General features: G+C 47.3%; 1 protein-coding gene across 1 annotated transcript; it reads right to left on the minus strand.

The window, feature by feature from the left end:
• Positions 1 to 874: 874 nt before the first annotated feature.
• Positions 875 to 3769, minus strand: CCN1 (cellular communication network factor 1). Its single transcript, XM_079777915.1, has 5 exons — positions 3489 to 3769; positions 2994 to 3204; positions 2285 to 2644; positions 1938 to 2149; positions 875 to 1824 (listed from the first exon to the last, which is right to left on the minus strand). Exons 1-5 carry the CDS (start codon positions 3549 to 3551, stop codon positions 1522 to 1524), a joined length of 1149 nt encoding a protein of 382 aa, XP_079634041.1. The 5' UTR covers positions 3552 to 3769; the 3' UTR covers positions 875 to 1521.
• Between the last annotated feature and the right edge of the window lie 13977 nt (positions 3770 to 17746).

Here is a 17746-nt window from a genome sequence, read left to right on the forward strand (position 1 = left end):
TTTCTTTCAAGAAAGCTCTACATCTAGCCTTTGACCTTCTGGATAGCCAACTCTACCTGCTTCTGCCTCCATCAATATAATGTATATTATAAAAAGGAAAGGGGGATGGGGTAGCTTGGTCCTCATGCTAGTGGAAAAGTACTTGAAATTCCTTGCATTCCTTTGCATTTAGCAGCATGTTTACCTAATCACCAGCTTATTAGGATTAGCACAAGTCATTGCTTCGAGCTTATTCAATGAAAACAAACTGACTCCTATAGACTCAAAGGTTTTTTCCCCCTCTGATCCCAACCGAGGGCGAATTTTTAAGTAGTTTTTGAAACAATATTGGCAAAATATGAAGTTATAAACAAGCCATCTTTTTATAAAATATTATCCAACCATACTTAATCTTACCCAAATGTAGATTTGTGCAAGCTACGGACTGCTTTCATTAAAGTTTCTCTCTCCTGAAGTGACATGCACAATAACCTGGTGATTAAAATGATAAATTATTATACCTACCCCACAGTGACTGGGTGAGGGAGACCCCTGGGCTTCGATTTCTTATAAAAACAATGCATTATTATTTAAATCACAAACTTGGCTTTGGATTCCTTCTTGTGCTTCTTACAATGCCTGGTGTTCAATACATGTTTGTTTGTTTTAATGCAGATTATTTTAAATGTAACATCTTTCTCTACTGAAGATATAAAAGCAATCATTGTTTTATTTATGTAGGTCATTTCCCTGTTCTATCCCAAGCACCTAGAACAGATCCTGGCACAAAGCAGACGCTCAATAAATCCTGTTTGAATGACTGAATGGATAATCTAGATTGCTTCCAATGACTTTGGACAATCTCTAAAAATATGGAATGCCGTACACTCAGATATTAGGTAAATATTTCTTTATTAAATGATTAATTCCATAAATAAATTCTTTTCACTGAATATAAAATTAAAATCATTTACAAATTATTCCAGTATTACATTTCCCCACCCTCCCCGGAAGCTACATTTTGATAAATAAAAACATTCAGTTTTAAAAACACCTGATTTCTGTTTGCAGTTTAGAGTGCAGATAGCTGCCTCTCACGGACACTCACAGAGTGTCCCCTTCGGGAAGGAAGGAAACCCCTCCCGGTTACTTCTGTCAGAGGATGAAGGCTTTCACTGTCCCACTAATCCTACTATCTTACAATTGCAGAACCGAAAGGAAAAAAAGCCTAGAGGAAAATACGCTTACCAAATAATTTACAAACAGAAAACAGAACGTCATCAACACCACAAGCTCCAAAATGAAGCAGTAACATGTGCTCCAATATTATGAAGCAAAGTATTCTCCAATGGCGGCTGCATTAGAGTCCATCTGCACCAGCACACCTGGCAGTTTCAAAATACCTTAATACTACTCACGAATGAGCAATGCATCCCTTCTACAATGAGTCCCTTCACCCCCACCGCCCCCACCCATGTCTCCATGATTCCGGCACTCTTCTCCCCGTTTTGTCCACCCTTGTGCTGGAAACCCACGTGGCATTTAGTCCCTAAATTTGTGAATGTCATTGAACAGCCGGTAGAAGGGAAACGCGGCCTCACTGGCGTGCGGGCAGTTGTAGTTGCATTTGCAGGACTGGATCATCATGACGTTCTTGGAGAACATCTCCCCATCTTCACACCGGAAGCGCATCTTCACCGTCCTGGTCTGCTGGGGCGTGCAGCACCGGCCATCCACGCAGGAACCGCAGTACTTGGGCCGGTATTTCTTCACACTGGAACATCCGGCGTAAGTAAACTTGACCGGTTCTGGGGATTTCTTGGTCTTGCTGCATTTCTTGCCCTTCTGTAAGAAAGACGAGAGAAGGAACGTTAGGGGCAATGGTTCTCTTTCCTGAAAGGGAGGCTCCCATCTCCCCCAGCTGCCCAGCAGCAGGTGCCCGCCGCGCAGAAACTTACTTTCAGACTGCTGTACACGGGCTGTCCACAAGGCCGCACCTCACAAATCCGGGTTTCTTTCACCAGGCGGCATTCCGGGTTGTCATTGGTAACGCGTGTGGAGATACCAGTTCCACAGGTCTTAGAGCACTGGGACCATGAAGTTGTTTGGACGATACATTTCTGGCCATGTAGAGAAGGGCTGTACAGGATGCGAGGGCCCTGTCCAAAAGCTAGAGAGACAAACAAGAGGGAAGACTTCTCAGAGGCTTGCTGACGACAAACAGATCCAAGTCCTCGTTTCTATAAAGCTTCACACCAGGAACGTGTTTCAGTACCAGGCCTTAGGGGGCTCAGTTTTAACTTACCAGGGAGCCGCTTCAGGAAGCCACCTTTTCCAAATGCAATTAACTCGTTGTTTCTCGTTAACTCCACCTCGGAGGCATCGAATGTGGGCCCCTTGCCCAGGAGGTCGTCGTCCCTGTCCTCCATGGGGTCCTTGGCACCGTCCTCGTCGCAGATCCACTCCTCACAGCACTGCCCGTTAACTTTGACCAGCCGGGGGTTGGGACAGCCCAAGTTGGGGAGAGAAAGTTCTTGGGGACACAGAGGAATGCAGCCCACGGCGCCGTCAATACATGTGCACTGGTGTTTACAGTTGGGCTGGAAACTTTCCCCGTTCTGGTAGATTCTGGAGTTATATTCACAGGGTCTGCCCTCCGACTGAGCTGCAAAGAGCACCAGAAGAGAAAGGGAGAAGAGGTTAAAGTTAAGATTCCGAACCACGGCCTGAAACGCATACATATTTCTGCTGTTAAATTTCAATTTATGGTAAAGTTCCCTACAATTCCCCAGAGACTGCAGACCAGAACAATAAGTTAGTCAGGAATCACTTTTCCGTATGCGCTTTTCGTTGGGCCCAGACACACTGAATTGCATTCCAGACTGCTGAAATCATGAGCCTTTCTGCCAAGCTACCAACAACAAAGCATCACCATACATGGTCTCAAAATTACTAAACTCCTGGACTACGGGGACTATTATTTTTTTAAAGGGGCCAAACCACAAGCATCTTACCTCTGCAGATCCCCTTCAGAGCGGTGGAGCTGGCGCCGAAATTGCATTCCAGCCCCTTGGTGTGGTCGCAGGGCTGCATTTTGCTGCAGTCCTCGTTGAGCTGCTTGGCGCAGACCTTACAGCAGCCGCAGCCGTCCCGGACCAGCCCGACTCCCGGGGCGCACTTGGGCGCCTCCAGGGGGCAGTCGCAGGCGGCGGGGCAGGAGAGCGCCTGGAGGGGGAGAAGACTCGCGTGAGACTCGGCGCGGTGAGCAGGAGGGGCGCCCAGGGAAGGGACCGGGGGTGGGGGGGTGGGGGAGGTGGTCTCCGATCGGGTCAGCCGGGTCACCCCGGGCAGGGCTGCGTCGGCCAGGAGGCCCCAGACACCTCTTTAAGGGGAACTTAAAGAAAGAGGCACCCGAACTTAGTAGTTTAGTTTTTCTGCGCCGCGGGCAGTGTGGGGAGAGGACGAGGGGCTGTGAAGGCGGACCGGGAAGCGGAGGCAGAAGAACTCACCAGCCGGGCACACTGGAGGAGGGTGACGGCGGCGAAGAGCGTCCTGGCCGTGCGGGAGCTCATGGTGGCGCGCAGGAGTCCCGGCGAGCGCGGAAGCGAAGACGCCGACACACCGGGGCGCAGCGGACGGACGGCGGCCGGGTCGGGCGACGGGTGCGGCGGGCCGGGCGGCGCGGAGGCGAGGGCCGGGCGGCGAGAGGCTGCGGGGGTCCTTGTGTCGAGGTCCTTCCCGAGGAGGAGCGGAGGGCGCGGGTGATGCTCGAGGTCGCTCCCGCTCGCGGTCTGTCCCGGCGCGCAGAGCCCGCCTTTTATACGGGCCGGCGGCGGCGCCGCGTGTTGCAGTGACGTCGGCTCTGTCTGTGCCTTCCAGAATTCTCAAACATCTCAGGAATGCTCGCTGGCGCGGGCTGCTGCCAAGCGCCTCCCCTGGCTCCGTTGCACCTTTTTTTTTTTTGGTCCGGGACCCAAGAAAACAATCTTCCGTTTTTCCACTTTAAATAACGACTTGTATATAGGGGAGGGCTCTTTTTGGCGTGATGATGGTGGACGGATGAGGGGGGTGGGGGGGGTGGGGAGAGTGAGTTCAGAACTTTGTCTGGACGGGGAGGGTAGGAGGACCTGAGAGGGAGGAACAAAAGTCGTTTTGTTTGGTGATGCCGAGTTGACCGGGCAGCCTTGGAAACCCTCACCCGGGAAGGCGGCGAGCTGTTTGCTTGTTTACAGCCAAGGTGAGAGTCAGGTTATCTGCTGAGAGAGGCGGAGGGGGAAGGGGGGAGCGGGTCTCTGAGCCCGGCCACCACTTGTGGACCTCGTAGAGGCGAGCAGGCTGGGATCAAGCCCCAGAGCTTTGGCATGGTGTTTATTAGCAACGTTGAGTGTATTGCAAATTAATACCCGCAGTGTCGTTTATGAATGAGAAGGTGGGGGTGGGGTGGGAATCAACGTCTCCCTCGTCTGGCAATTTTCCAAGCAGAGGTCTTCCCTCTTCCGCCCCCCCCCCCGCCCCCAGCCCTCCCTTTTTCCGTGTGTCGTACTTGTTTGTTTTTGGAGGTTCCCACTTCAGTTCCAGCCCACTGCCCGGGGTTTGCAGTCCGAGAGGAAATGAAGGCTGCGAGTTCTCCGGGAGGCTGGCTGACACTTCCGCACGGACGCGGGAGCCTGGGCGGGCGCTTCCAGCCTCCCTCCGCGGGCGGGTGGCGGCGCACACTCAGCAGCCAGCCAAGCGGAGGGGACCACCGTGGAGTGATTTATACGGAGATCCTCACCTGTATAGAGGCTGGAAGGCCAAACCAGATTCCACCACCATTGTGCCCAGTGGATCCCTGGAAAAAGCAGACTCCTTAAAGCCGAAAGTCTTGCGGGATTTTTTAATTTCCTTTCCTTGGAACCGCTTAGAAACCTCCCGTTGCAAGTGAATTGCAATGTTTTCCTCTCCAAGCGCAGAGAAATAAGAGTTTAGGGTGTGATCCTCTGTTATAAGAATGTTAGCAGATTTAAAGACCCTCCTTACCTGCAACGCACCCAGCAGAAGACCCGCCTGCAAAGCAATTGCTTGAACAGCATCCATAGCGTTAGTGTGATGGATACACTTTCCCTCAAAGTTTCTAAAATATCTTCCTGTGCAATTTTAATAAAAACATGTACAAGAAATTATGCCAGTCTCCCTTTTATATGTGCTTTAGGAGAGCTGCCTGTCTCGTTTGCTCTTTTGTCCTTTTTAATGTTTAATGGAATTCGACAGCCTTGCTGAAGAAGGCCTTTTTTTTTCCCAGTGCTGACTGTTCTGTGACTGAAACCCACCTGTGAAGCTGTTGCAATGAAAGCAACCTCCAATGAGGAGAACTACCAGGGAGGAGTTACGTTTCATTCATTCAGAAGTGCCTTCTCAGAAGGCTAAGAGGCTTTTGCTAGGGGAAGCTGGATCGCTCAGGCTTTATTGGAGGGGTGTGTCTCTTCACGACAATAGATGGTCGGGTGTTACGCAAATAAAGTGAGGAAAGTCGGCCTGGGCCCTACGTTGTACCCAGGTCAATCCATCAATTATTGTTTAGAAAAGTGGTTTTTCCTGTGTTGGAGTTTTATTGCTGTTTCCTCCTTAATGAAGTGACTGGGACCAGAGTGAGTGGGGGCGGTGCAGGGTGGAGGAGGTGGGTGGAAAGAGAGTGGATGCAGAGGAGTGTCCCTGGCTTCTGTTGTGGTGTCTTTTCTATTTGACTTCATGGTTGTAAGTATTTCCAGATGGTGAATCAGACACCAGACGTAACAATATTTCCATATTTGGGTATAGCAGTAGCCTGCGTTTTTAACATTTTTCTGCCTGTTATCCAACCACAAAGCATTCTTGACAGCTTCAGATGTTGTTAAATATAGACTTAACTTCTGTTCCCAGAGCAGGAAATTCTTTGGAATCCCTTGTTTTCCACGCAATCTGTCTGTCATGATTTAAAATAAAATTTCAGTGGATGATCCAACTGGCCTGTGCATATATATATACCTTGTTCCTGTATTGAAGTGGGGGTGGGGGCCGGGCAAAGAGATTCAGTCTGCTGCTTTGCACTGGCTTTGCACTCAAACACACACCCTTCCAGGGATTCCTTTAAAAATCAGATTCAAGTGTTCTAACAAGGGTGTCTGTGTTTGTTTCCTCTTTAACTGGGGGATTTGGAGGAGGATTTTCAATCACAGGAGAACCTGAAGCTCACCTTACAGTCCGCTGCCTCTGTAAAGCAGGACCTGTGTTGTGGGAGGGGGTTTGGGGAGCGGTAGCAAACAGGGCCAGGAGGTGGGGGAGCTGAGCGGCCCGGGTAACCTAGGTGCCCAGCCACGGCGGCAGGCGAGCGGAACAGCAGCTCCTCGCGGTCCTGCTCAAGGACCATCCAGGAGCCCCAGACGTCCGGTCGCCTTCTCGCCTCCTCTGCAGAGCAGTTCTCGTTGACCGAGCGGAGGGGACGTGTGCGACTGTGCATGAGTAGCTGTTGCTCCTGTACTGATGCTGCGGGGCTCTTTGGCTGTTTCTTCCGCCCCTCCCTATAGGGGTGCCCCCCCGAGGGCATGAGGGGCCGCCGTGTTTTCCTGGGCTACAAAGCTCGGAGGAGGAGCTGCTTGTCTCCCGCAGCCCCTGGCTGTGGGCTGAGCGCTGGGGACGCCGCTCACCCCGGCTGCCAGGGAATTTTAGGTCACCCAAGAGAAGGGTTCACTGTCTGGCGGCGACTGAGAATAATCATCACCTTAAACCTGGTGCCTCCGGTTTCCTAGCCCTGAGCCAGTGGTTTTCAAACTTACGCATCTGAGAATCCCCTGGAGAGGGGCTTGATGGAATGGTTGCTGGGCCCCATCCCAGGATTTCTTATTAGTTACCTTTCTCACGGGCCCCTAGGTCCCGGTGCGGCGGCTGGTGCGGGGAGTCACACACTGGGAACCGCTGCCCGGGACGGCCGGGTGCCTGGGGCTCACCTGCACAGCCAGCCTCGCAGCGCCTCAAAGGACAGGACCCCTTAGGGTGACTGCCAAAGGCCACTTGAAGGGGCCGCCCCGCGCCTCCCCTTTTCTCTCCACAGCCCTGCAGGCCCTCACCCCGGCTCAGTGCGGGGGGATCGTGGGGAGAGCTAGAGGGAGGCGCGATGGCGGCGGGAACTGCCTGGCAGGACGCGCGGGGAGAGCGCCCAGGACCCGAGCACCGGGCGCACCCGGCCGCTGGCTGCCCGCCGCCCCCTGCCGGCGGCCGGGGCTGGAGGTTTCCGGCGGCGCGCGGTGCGCCCGGCCCCGGCCCATATTTGGAGAAAGTCTTTCAAGACTCCGTCATCCGACTCCGGGGGGCGGCGGCGGTCCTAGGAGCGGGCCCGACGACCGCGGGGCGCCGCGTTCCTGAACAGTGCCGGCGCCCAGGCCTCGGCCGCCGCGCCCCGGCTGGTGTGGAGAGCCGCCCCCCCCCCGCCCCCCGCCCCCCGGCTCAGCCCCGCTGCTCAGCGAGGGCCTGGGGCCGCCCCGCGCTGCGTGGGAGGCTGGCGCGGAGAGAGCCTCGGCCCGATTGTGTCACTTTTCCCGTCCACTCCACTGTTGACTCGTCCTCCCAACGGGGCAGCAAGTGGCCGCGCGGTGCCAGAGGACGGGGTACGCCCAGGCTCAGGGGCAGGGGTGTGTGTGTCCGAGGGCGGCGTTGGCTCAGACCTGGAGGACCCCCCTCCCATCTCCCATCACCCCTCCCCTCTCCACCCCCCGAGAACTGGAACGTGGAATTGCCTCTGGGGAGAAGTTCCTAAGGCTCTGGTCCCATTGTCCCCAGAAGGGAGAGATGCTGGAGCTGGCTCTGGCTTTCTCTGGGTCTCCCCTACCTTCCTCCTCTCTTCCTCAGGAGTAAGTTCCTTTGGGAGGCGTGGCGGGTGGTTGGGGGGCGGGGCGGGCGGGAGACCTCTACATAGGAAACCCTAGCTCTGCCACTCACTGGTCTTCCCCCCTCCCCCCCCCCCCCCCCCCGACATGAAATAGTCATTTTATTAAAGATACAAAAGAGTGTTTCCAGAGGCTTTCAAACCATCAGGTCCCCATCCACATGGGTCACGTTCGCAGTTACTCTCTAGCATGGAGGCTCTGGTGTCTAATGAAAGCTGACCTACACCTGAAGGCCTCACTCACTGGTCTTTGTAGCCTTCTGCTCATCCTCTCTAGACCTTGTATCCTTCGTCTGTAAATTGGGAAAGGAGACAGCAGGTAGTAAAACTGGAGCAGCCCCTTTAGGGCTAAATCTCATGCCATCCTCTCCTCATGACAGAAGCAAACACTCATATGGCTCACTCTATGTCAGACACTGTTGTGAATGCCTACTTATATATTAAATTCTCCAATGCCCCATGGAGGCAGATCCTCCTGTCAATCAGTATCTTTTCCTATTGTAAGTGAAGAAATGTAGGTAGGTAACTAGCCAAAAGGCACTCACCTAGCAGGTAGCAGACCTGAACCAAGGCATCTTGGTTCCAGTGGGCCTTGCACTTAGCCACTGTGCATACTGCCTACCCATCTCTTACTTCAGACATCCAGGCCTGTCCCCTCTACTGGAACTTTTACCTTTATTTAACTCGATCACAGCATACCCAGATACTCCAGGATAAATGCATCAGATAGGAAAATAGTTAATACGTTAACTGAAGCTGTGCTAACCTCTGAGACTTGCCTAATAGACTGGGTTTCGGGGGAGGAGAGAGGGAGGTATGTTCTATTTTAACAGAAAAGGTCTTAACGCAAATACGTTTACATAGTGGACTTTTTGGCACCTTGGCAGTCTGATAGGGAAGATACCAGATCTTTGAGGTCCTTCTGACATTTCACAAGCTACACTGATCTGGCAGTCCTTACTAGGCCTGTTGAGAACTGCGTTTGTCACTGAGATAAGGTTTTCTATGTCACCTGATGGTCATCAGTCTGAGTGTGCCTTGCCGGTTGGACATGCTTTGAATCTGTTTTTTTCCAACTCTGAGTACAATTACCTAGGTATCTGAGGACACATTATTTTTCCTCTCTGAAGCCCAGATATATCGCGTTCACTGTGTGTCATTGCACTGGGTAAGCACTGATGACATAAAAAATGGGACTTTAACATTGACCTTCCCCTTGCGGACTCCACAGCCTGCTGCTAAAGTAGATACAATGTGCTGTGTGTTCACTTCTCTGCCTGGGAGTGAGGATGGAATGCATCTGTTTGAGAGAATGAGTGAGAATCTGATACAGGGAAGGACAGGTGAGACAGACGAACAGAGCCTCTACCCTGAGTGGTGAGGGTGGCTAGACCATAGGATCACTTGTGGGAACTGGCAGGGGCGGTTAGCTGGGACCTTCTGCAAATGGCTTTGCCTGTCAGAGCATTGGGACTCTGCCCACAGGCCGTGGCGAGCAGGGTGAGGTTTTGCCTTGGTGTCTTCATCTATAAGATAATGGGGTTGCCCGAACTCGGGGGACAGGCACCAAGGGCCTCACAGGGATCAGCCATGTAACAAGATGCCGTTTCAAGGATCAGTGCCAGCTAACACTTGGCTGCAGCTTTGGGGAGCCATGGAGATAGTGGGGACCAACTCTGGGGAGCTGAGTGGTTGGTCGGTGAAAGTGTTTGCCTGTTTTCTCACTTTTAAGAGATACCAGAGATCTGGGTTTTTATGAGAAGTCTTTTATTTTTAAACTGTTGGCAATTGATTAAAACTGTTAAAATGCCATCAAAGTTAACGATAAGAAAACTAAAGAAGGCAAAGTTGGGGGCCTTCCAGTTGTGATCTCCACACTGAATATCTCCAACAACTGTCCTGCTCGTAGCCACTTATGAAATATCAGGGAATAGCATTTAATTGTCAGGTTTCATTTAATTGGCTAGACTTCGATTTGTCTTAAAACCAGGGCTGCCACTTGGCTCAGTTGTAGGAGTTTACAATTTATAAACAAAATTGGAATAAGCACTTTATTTTTTACTTTACTCCCAAGACACCATGCAGTCTCCCTTTTTCTTTTCTTCCTGAATTTATGTTGTAAGGAGTTGGCATTGTCTTGGCAGCATGATAGGAAACACTTTTTTTTTAGGGCATTCGTATCCAATAGGAACTATATCTGTTTATTTCCTCCACCTGGCATCTGTCCACAGGAAGCCAGGCATTGCTAACCCCTTTACCTTGCAGAACTTCTTGTTTTGTGATAACGCATAAACATTTCATTGGAATGGACCGGAAGGCACCTCTCCCACTCCACCCTGCAATCCATCTTCTAGACGTGATTGAGCAATATGAAACATATTAATTATAAGTCACTATCAAATGGGTTGGCATGAGACTCAAGGGATTAAGAATTAACCTCCATCTCCTATGTTTTATTTCCAAAGATACCTGCCTCTTCGTTGCCCGCTTAAAGCCACACAAACCATATTCAGCATTTAGAGAGGATTTGATTTGGGCATGGTACATGAGCACTCAGATCCTGCAGAGAGATTGAAGCCAATTATTCGTGCCAACATTTTCAGGTTTGAGGATTAAGTGTAAAGGAAGACTCTGGTAGTTGGGCTGATTATCTGAAATAAGACATTACATGTTTAATGCTTAGCAGGATGTTTGACACATAGTAAGTGCTTAATAAATTACATTTATCTTACTGCTAAGCACTGCCATTACCTTCACTTTCACTGCAGTTATCATAGAATGAGCTAGCCTTATTCTCTAGATGATATTCTATATTCTTTAAACTAGATGAGCTCTAGTTATAAAATCATTTGACAAATGGCATATAGATTATGTGATTTAAAAGATCCATCCAGCCTGGCTGGTGTGGCTCAGTTGCTTGGAGCTTCATCCCTTACGCCAAAGAGTGTCTGGTTTGATTCCCAGTCAGAGCATATACCTGGTTAGCGGGTTCGATCCCTGGACGGGGTGCGTGTGGGAGTCAACTGATCAATGCCTCTCTCTGTCTCTCTCTAAAATAATAATTTAAAAAATTTAAAAGATTCATCCAGATCAGCTTTCTGGCTTGCCTGGGGCCCCAGTGACCCTTTAAGAAAGTACTCAGATGGCCTTGCTTGTCATAGAATCGCAACTTTGCCTGTAGGCAGTGGTGAGCCATGGGAGGTTTTGTCTTTGTTTCACATCTAAAAGATAATCAGGTTGTCCCAGTTCAGGGTCATGCACTCACATGCCCCAGGGTATAAATTACCATGCTGACATGTGACCTCAGCACTGGGGAGCTATGGGGATAGTTTTTTTCTATGGGGCCTGGGTATTTCCTACCAAAGACCGGGCAGTTAGTGTATATATATATATGTGTGTGTGTGTGTTAGTGATCTCATCTAATGTTTATAAACAACCTTGTAGGGTGAGTATTTTGTTCTAATTTAAGTAATGAGAAAACTGGGGCTTAGCTGGAATCAGTAGCAGGTGCAAGGGCACAGAGCAGTTAGGGTAGAGTAGAGTGTTCCAAAGGCTAGTCTTTGGACGGAGAACATGGTATTTGGCCCCCATGAAATCTGCCTTTCAGCTTAGAAACTTGCTCTCAACTTCACTTTCCCTTACCAACGGACTATGGATGTCACTTAAATATCTTTCCAAATGTATCTTGAGCTTATTTGTGTTTTTAGTAATCACGCACCCCAGTTTCTTCACGAGAGTCTGGTCATGAATGAGTTAAACAACAAAAGCCGGTTTCTTCCTCAGGGACTCTTGCCTGAGCTTGTTCCTATTTCCTCTGAAGAAAAAGAGATGTGTCAGAACAGAGGAGGAGCTCAGAGATTGAGAGACGCTTCTATTGTACCTTAGTCATCGGCATTGATTTTGTTTCCTAAGGCAGATGGAGCTGCCACTTCCCTGACCTGTGGCCACCCTCACCTCGTTACTACCAATTTGTACTTTTTTAATAACATTTTTAAAATATATTTTTTATTGATTTTAGAGAGGAAGGGAGAGGGAGAGAGAGAAACATCAATGATGAGAGAGAATCATTGATCTGCTGCTTCCTGCATGCCCCTTACTGAGGATTGAGTCTGAAACCCGGCATATGCCCTTGACCGGAATCGAACCGGGAACTCTTCAGCCCACAGGGCAACGATCTATCCACTGAGCCAAACCAGCTAGGGCTTAATATATTCTTAAACTTAGGAAATAAGGGTACAGAGAAGTTAAGCAACTTGCCCAAGATTAGACAGAATGTGACCAAACAAGGATTCTAACCCAGGACTGACTCCAAACCTCGTGCCCTTTGTGTATATCTACTGTTCTGACTCCCTTAGTTTCCACTCCCTTTAGGAGTGTTAGTTCTTTTTCTCCTTTCTTTTATTGTTACCACCTCGCCTTTACAGAGCCAGCCCTTTGGCTTTTCCTTAGCTCTTTCAGATCCATTGACGGTGAGTCTTGGAGCCACTGGTGAGTCTAGCTTCTAAAAGGAGATGCAAATTAAAGGGAATGGGATCATTAGCATCATGTTGACTACATCCTCATCATCATTATAATCAGAGAACAGGCGTGGGGATAATCATCCTGCACTTACATTTATTTGCTTCTTTGAATGATTTAGGCATATGTGATTTCTGTTTTCTAGGGACAAATGACAGGTTCTCTGGGCTTTCTGCACTTTCTAGGTCCTTGCTATTTTGCATATAGAAGTCCTTGAGTCTCAGTCCACAAATGTAACTAGAAAGGGCCAACTTTCACAGCAGGAACAACCTGCAAACACTATTTGAAGGGCTTACAACCCTAAAAGCTGGGGCCAGAGAAGGAGGTAGGGGATGAGGATGGAGTGGGAGCAAACTCAGAGAAGACTTGTGAAGTGACATAAAGTGAGAATTGAGACAATTTCCAGTTGAAGTCACCGCTCCTCTTAATAGTCATGAACTATCCAGGTTTTGATCCGTTGTAAAGGCCTCTCTTTTGGAACACAATTAGGTGTCAGTGCCTAGGAACTAAGAAGTGCGCCAAGTTCTGAGTCATTTCATTCTGCTTTCTTCCAGAACACCGTGGGAAAAGGATGGGCAGACTGGTTTAGATAAAACTCGGTCCCACCCTCACTGAAGGCTAGGAACAAATCCATTTTTGAAATGTTTTTTAAATATAATTGAACTGAGAAAAAATATATATAATAAGCCTCTATTTTCTGTTTTCATCTTGGACCTGAAGACTTGATTTTGTTTTAAGTCTCCAGGCTATCAAATTGGGTGTTGTCCATAACCTTTTAGATTTCAAGGGGGTTCATACTTGCCTTTAAAGCACATTCATTAAATGATGGCGCCATGTTAGGGTTTGAGGATACAAAGATGACTAAAATATGGTCCCTGACTTTGAGGATAGCACATTTTAGAGGGGTGAGAGCATGTGTAAATAACGTGTGTGTAAATACTGTAAAATAAGACGCTTCATGAAGGTACAGTGTGAACAAACTGCTTCAGGATCCCTGACTGAACAGGGCCCCATACTAGGGGTGAGGTCTTATTGCACTGGACAGTGTTTCTCTTGGATTTGCCAGTGCATCCTCTGAAAAGCTTGGAAGAATAAACTATTTTCCTCAAAGAAAAATAGTACCACTGGGCCTCTAGTATGTATGTGTATGTGTGTGTGTGTGTGTGTGTGTGTGTGTGTGTGTGTGTGTGTGAAAAATTTGCTTGGATTTAATTGACTATGATTAGGACATAGTATCAGATAAGTCTTGAGGGCTCTCTAACATTAGGGCTCTCTCATTAATAAGGGGTTGGATGTTTTGGTTTTGATTGCCTTTCTACTTCCCTTTGGTAAGCAATCCAGGCTTCCTGATGTTTATAGCTTTTTGGATAAGTGTCTATCTTCAGGTGTTCTAATGATAGCTAGTGGATATAGGAATTATATTCTCGGCCTTACCAGAAATGGTACAGTGAATCTCAACATTTCTGTTATACTAGAGGCCCGGTGCATGAATTTGTACATGAGTTGGGTCCCTTGGCCTGGCCAGCGATTGGGATTGATGGGGGCCGGCTGGCCTGGGAGGGACTGTGGGAGGTTGGCTGGCCGGGGAGGGACTGCAGGAGGGTTCCAGGGCATGTCCGGCCCTTCTTACCCAGTCCCGATCGGCTGGACCCCAGCAGCAAGCTAACCTACTGGTTGGAGTGTCTACCCGCAGGTGGTCGGTGTGCGTCATAGCAACTGGTCGAGCGGTCAACCAAATGGTGGACCGATCAGTCAGACACTTAGCATATTAGGCATATATATATACATATATACATATATACAGATATATATGTATATATATATATATATATATATATACACCCTGTCTAGTTTATACCTTTAAAACTACATATACATACATCCTATATAATAAAAGGCTAATATGCAAATTGACCAAACGGTGAACGACTGGTCGCTATGATGTGCACTGACCACCAGGGGGCAGATGCTCAGTGCAGGAGCTGCCTCCTGGTGGTCAGTGTGCTCCCACAGGGGGAGCGCTGCTCAGCCAGAAGCCGGGCTCACGACTGGCAAGCACAGCAGAGGTGGCGGGAGCCTCTCCTGCTCCGCAGCAGCACTAAGGATGTCCAACCTACCGCTTAGGCCCTCTCCCACAAGAGGGTGCAGGCCGGGCTGAGGGACGCCCCCCACTGAGTGCACGAATCTCGTGTACCGGGCCTCTAGTATGTATGTGTATGTGTGTGTGTGTGTGTGTGTGTATATATATATATATAGTTTTAAAGGTAAGCTCAGTTATTGGAAACCTTTTTCCTAGGCAGTGAGCCACAATGGAAGTGGACAAAAAGGGAGAGCATATTGGGTAGGGAGGCTATACTGCAGGATCCCATTATACTTGGTGGTGTTTAATTCCATCCTTGCCTGTAGTGTGCCATCTGGCTTTATTTCCTTTGTTCTGTTTACTGTGAGCTTAGTTTTCTTTTATTTGTCTAGTTTCTTAACATGGAAGCTGAGGTCACTGATTTAAAATCTTTGTTTCTTCTATTATAAACATTTAGTGCTACAGATCTCCCTCTAATCCTGCTTGAGCGGCATCCCACAAATGTTGATATGTTGTGCTTTTATTTTTATTCAGTTCAAAAGATTGTCTAATTTCTTTCTGACTCTTGGTTTATTTAGAAGTGTGTTATTTAATATCCAAATATTTGGATATTTTCCAGGCATCGTTCTGTTATTTATTTCTAGTTTAATTTCATTGTGGTCAGAAAATAAACTATGTATGACTTGACTTTTAAAAAATTTTATTGAGACTCGTCTTATGGCCCAGAATATGGACCATCTTGAAAATAATGTCTATGCTGTTGTGGGTGGAGGGTTCTATAAATGTCAGCTACATTAGCTTGTATGATAGTGTTCTTCAGGTGTTCTATATGCCCACATTTTTTATTTTTAAAATTCTTTTGTCTGCCTATTTTTTTTTTGTAAATTGGGAGAGAAGTATTGAGATCTCCTACAATTATGGATTGGTCTACTTCTCCTTTTAGCTTTTTCAGTTTTTGCTTGATGTATTTAAACTTCTGTTATTAGGTGCATAAACATTTAGGATCCTCTAAATAAATTAACCCATTTGTGATCGTTAATTTTATATGTTAACTTGACTGAGAGGTGAGGTATCCAGATATTTGGTCGAACATTATTTTGGGTGTGTCTGTGAGGGTATTTTTGGATGAGATTAACATTTGGATTAGTAGACTGAACAAATCGTATTGCCTCCCCAACATGGCTGGGCCTCATCCAGTTAGTTGAAGACCTAAATAAAACAAAAAGGCTAAGTAAGAGGGAATTCCTCCTGCTGAGTGCCTTCCAGCAAGGACATCAGCTTTCTCCTGCCTTTGGACTTGAACTGAAACATCTGCTCTTCCTGGGTCTGGAGCCTGCCAGTCTGTGCACTGGAACTACACCATCAGCTCTCCTGAGGCTCCTGCTTGCCAACTGCAGACCTTGGGACTTGTTAGCCTCCATTCTTACATGAGCCAGTTCCTTATAATGAAACTCTTTACCAGTATATGTTTATATATCCCATTGGTTCTGTTTCTCAGGAGATCTTCAATATACCCTCTTTATCTCTAGTAATATTCTTTGCTTTGAAATCTACTCCCAACTTCAACTTTCTTTTGATTTAGTGTTAGATGCTATGTTTTTTAATTCTTTTACTTTTAATCTATGTATGTCTTTAAAGTTAGGTGTTTTTTTTGTTTTGTTTTGCTTTTTTATCCAATGTGATATTATCTGCCTTTTAATTGAAGTGTTTAGACTAATTGCATTTTGTGTGATTATTGATATAGTTAGGATTAATCTATCATCTCTCTGTTTTCTATTTGTCTTATCTTTTCTTCATTCCTCTTTTCCCTTTTCCTTCCTTTTAAAAATATATTTTTATTGATTTTAGAGAGGAAAGAAGAGGGAGAGAGAGATGGAAACATCAGTGATGAGAGAGAATCATTGATCGGCTGCCTCCTGCACACCCGCTCCTGGGGACGGAGCCCGCAACCTGGGCATGTGCCCTGACTGAGAATTGCCATGACCTCCTGGTTCATAGGTTGATGCTAAATCACTGAGCCACAGTGGCCAGGCTGTTTCATTTTTTAAACTTTTTATTTTGAAATAATATAGACTTACAGAAAGTTGCAAAAAAATTAGTACATAGGTCCCATGAACCTTTAACCCAGCATCTTATAACTATAGTACTATATCAGAACTGTGAAACTGACATGAGTACAATACTGTTAACTAGACTATAAACCTTATTCAGTTTTTACCAGTTGTTTTATGTACTAATATGTGTATTTCACCTTCATATTTGAAAGTTATTATTACTGGGTATTGACGTCACTTTAAAGATGTTACACTGCTTTGGCTTGTGTTGTTTCTAATGAGAAGTCTGCTGACATTCTTTGTTCTTCCTTGTGTAACGGATCTTCTCTGTGGCTATTTTTTAAGAATTTTGTCTTTATCACCAGTTTAAAGAATTTCATTCTGATGTGCGTTGGTGTGGTTTTCTTCATTTTTCTTGTTCTTGGGATTATTGGATGTGTGGGTTTAGAATTTGCATCGAATCTGGGGAAAAAAAATTCAGCCATTATCTCTTCAAATATTTTTTTGGTCTTACCACACCCCTTTTCTGTACTTTGGAGACTCCAATTCCATGTGCGTGAGGTTACTTGAAGTTTTAACCGATTCACTGGATTGTTCATTTTACTTTTAGTTTCTGACACTTTGGCTTCCCCAAACACCTAGCTCTGTCTGGCCAACTTAGGAGACTTCTGGACTCTGACTGGGTCCCTCTCACCTGTGCTGTAGTCTGAATATTTTTTTTCAATATGTAAGTTGGAATAATTGTAGGTCTCCTCTCCTTTATTCCGCCACTCTAAGCAATCACTGTCTTATGTTGTTTCATATATTTGGTCAAGTTTGATTAGTTGTTTCAAATAGGAAGGAAAATATGGTTACTGTTTTTCCATTTGGGCTGAAAATGAAAGTCCTGCAATTGGAATTTCGCTGAAGGAACGTTATTGGTTCCTGAGGGCTGCTGTAACAAAGAACCACAAACTGGTGGCTCAAAACAACAGACATGTATTCTCTCACAGTTCTAGAGGCAGACGTCCAACATAAAGGTGTCAGCAGGGCCATGTCACCTCCAAAGACTCCAGGGAAGAATTTTTTCTTACCTTTTCTAGGTGGCTGGCTGTAACCCTCAGTGTTTCTTGGCTTGTAGATGCATCATGTCAATGCCTGCTTCTGTCTTCACATGCCCTTCTCCCCTGTGTCTCTGTCCAAATTTCCTGTTCTTATAAAGGCACCAGTCATTGGATT

Source organism: Cnephaeus nilssonii (assembly GCF_951640355.1).
Source record: "Cnephaeus nilssonii genome assembly, chromosome: 7".
NCBI lineage: Eukaryota > Metazoa > Chordata > Mammalia > Chiroptera > Vespertilionidae > Cnephaeus > Cnephaeus nilssonii.

Bases quoted from the DNA above. Each gene is read 5' to 3' on its own strand.
- CCN1 (XM_079777915.1), bottom strand. From the start codon at position 3,551: ATGAGCTCCCGCACGGCCAGGACGCTCTTCGCCGCCGTCACCCTCCTC. The intron at 3,205-3,488 runs GTGAGTTCTTCT...CTCCCCCTCCAG, and splicing joins TCCTCCAGTGTGCCCGGCTG to GCGCTCTCCTGCCCCGCCGC. The intron at 2,150-2,284 runs GTAAGTTAAAAC...TTGTCTCTCTAG, and splicing joins CTTCCTGAAGCGGCTCCCTG to CTTTTGGACAGGGCCCTCGC.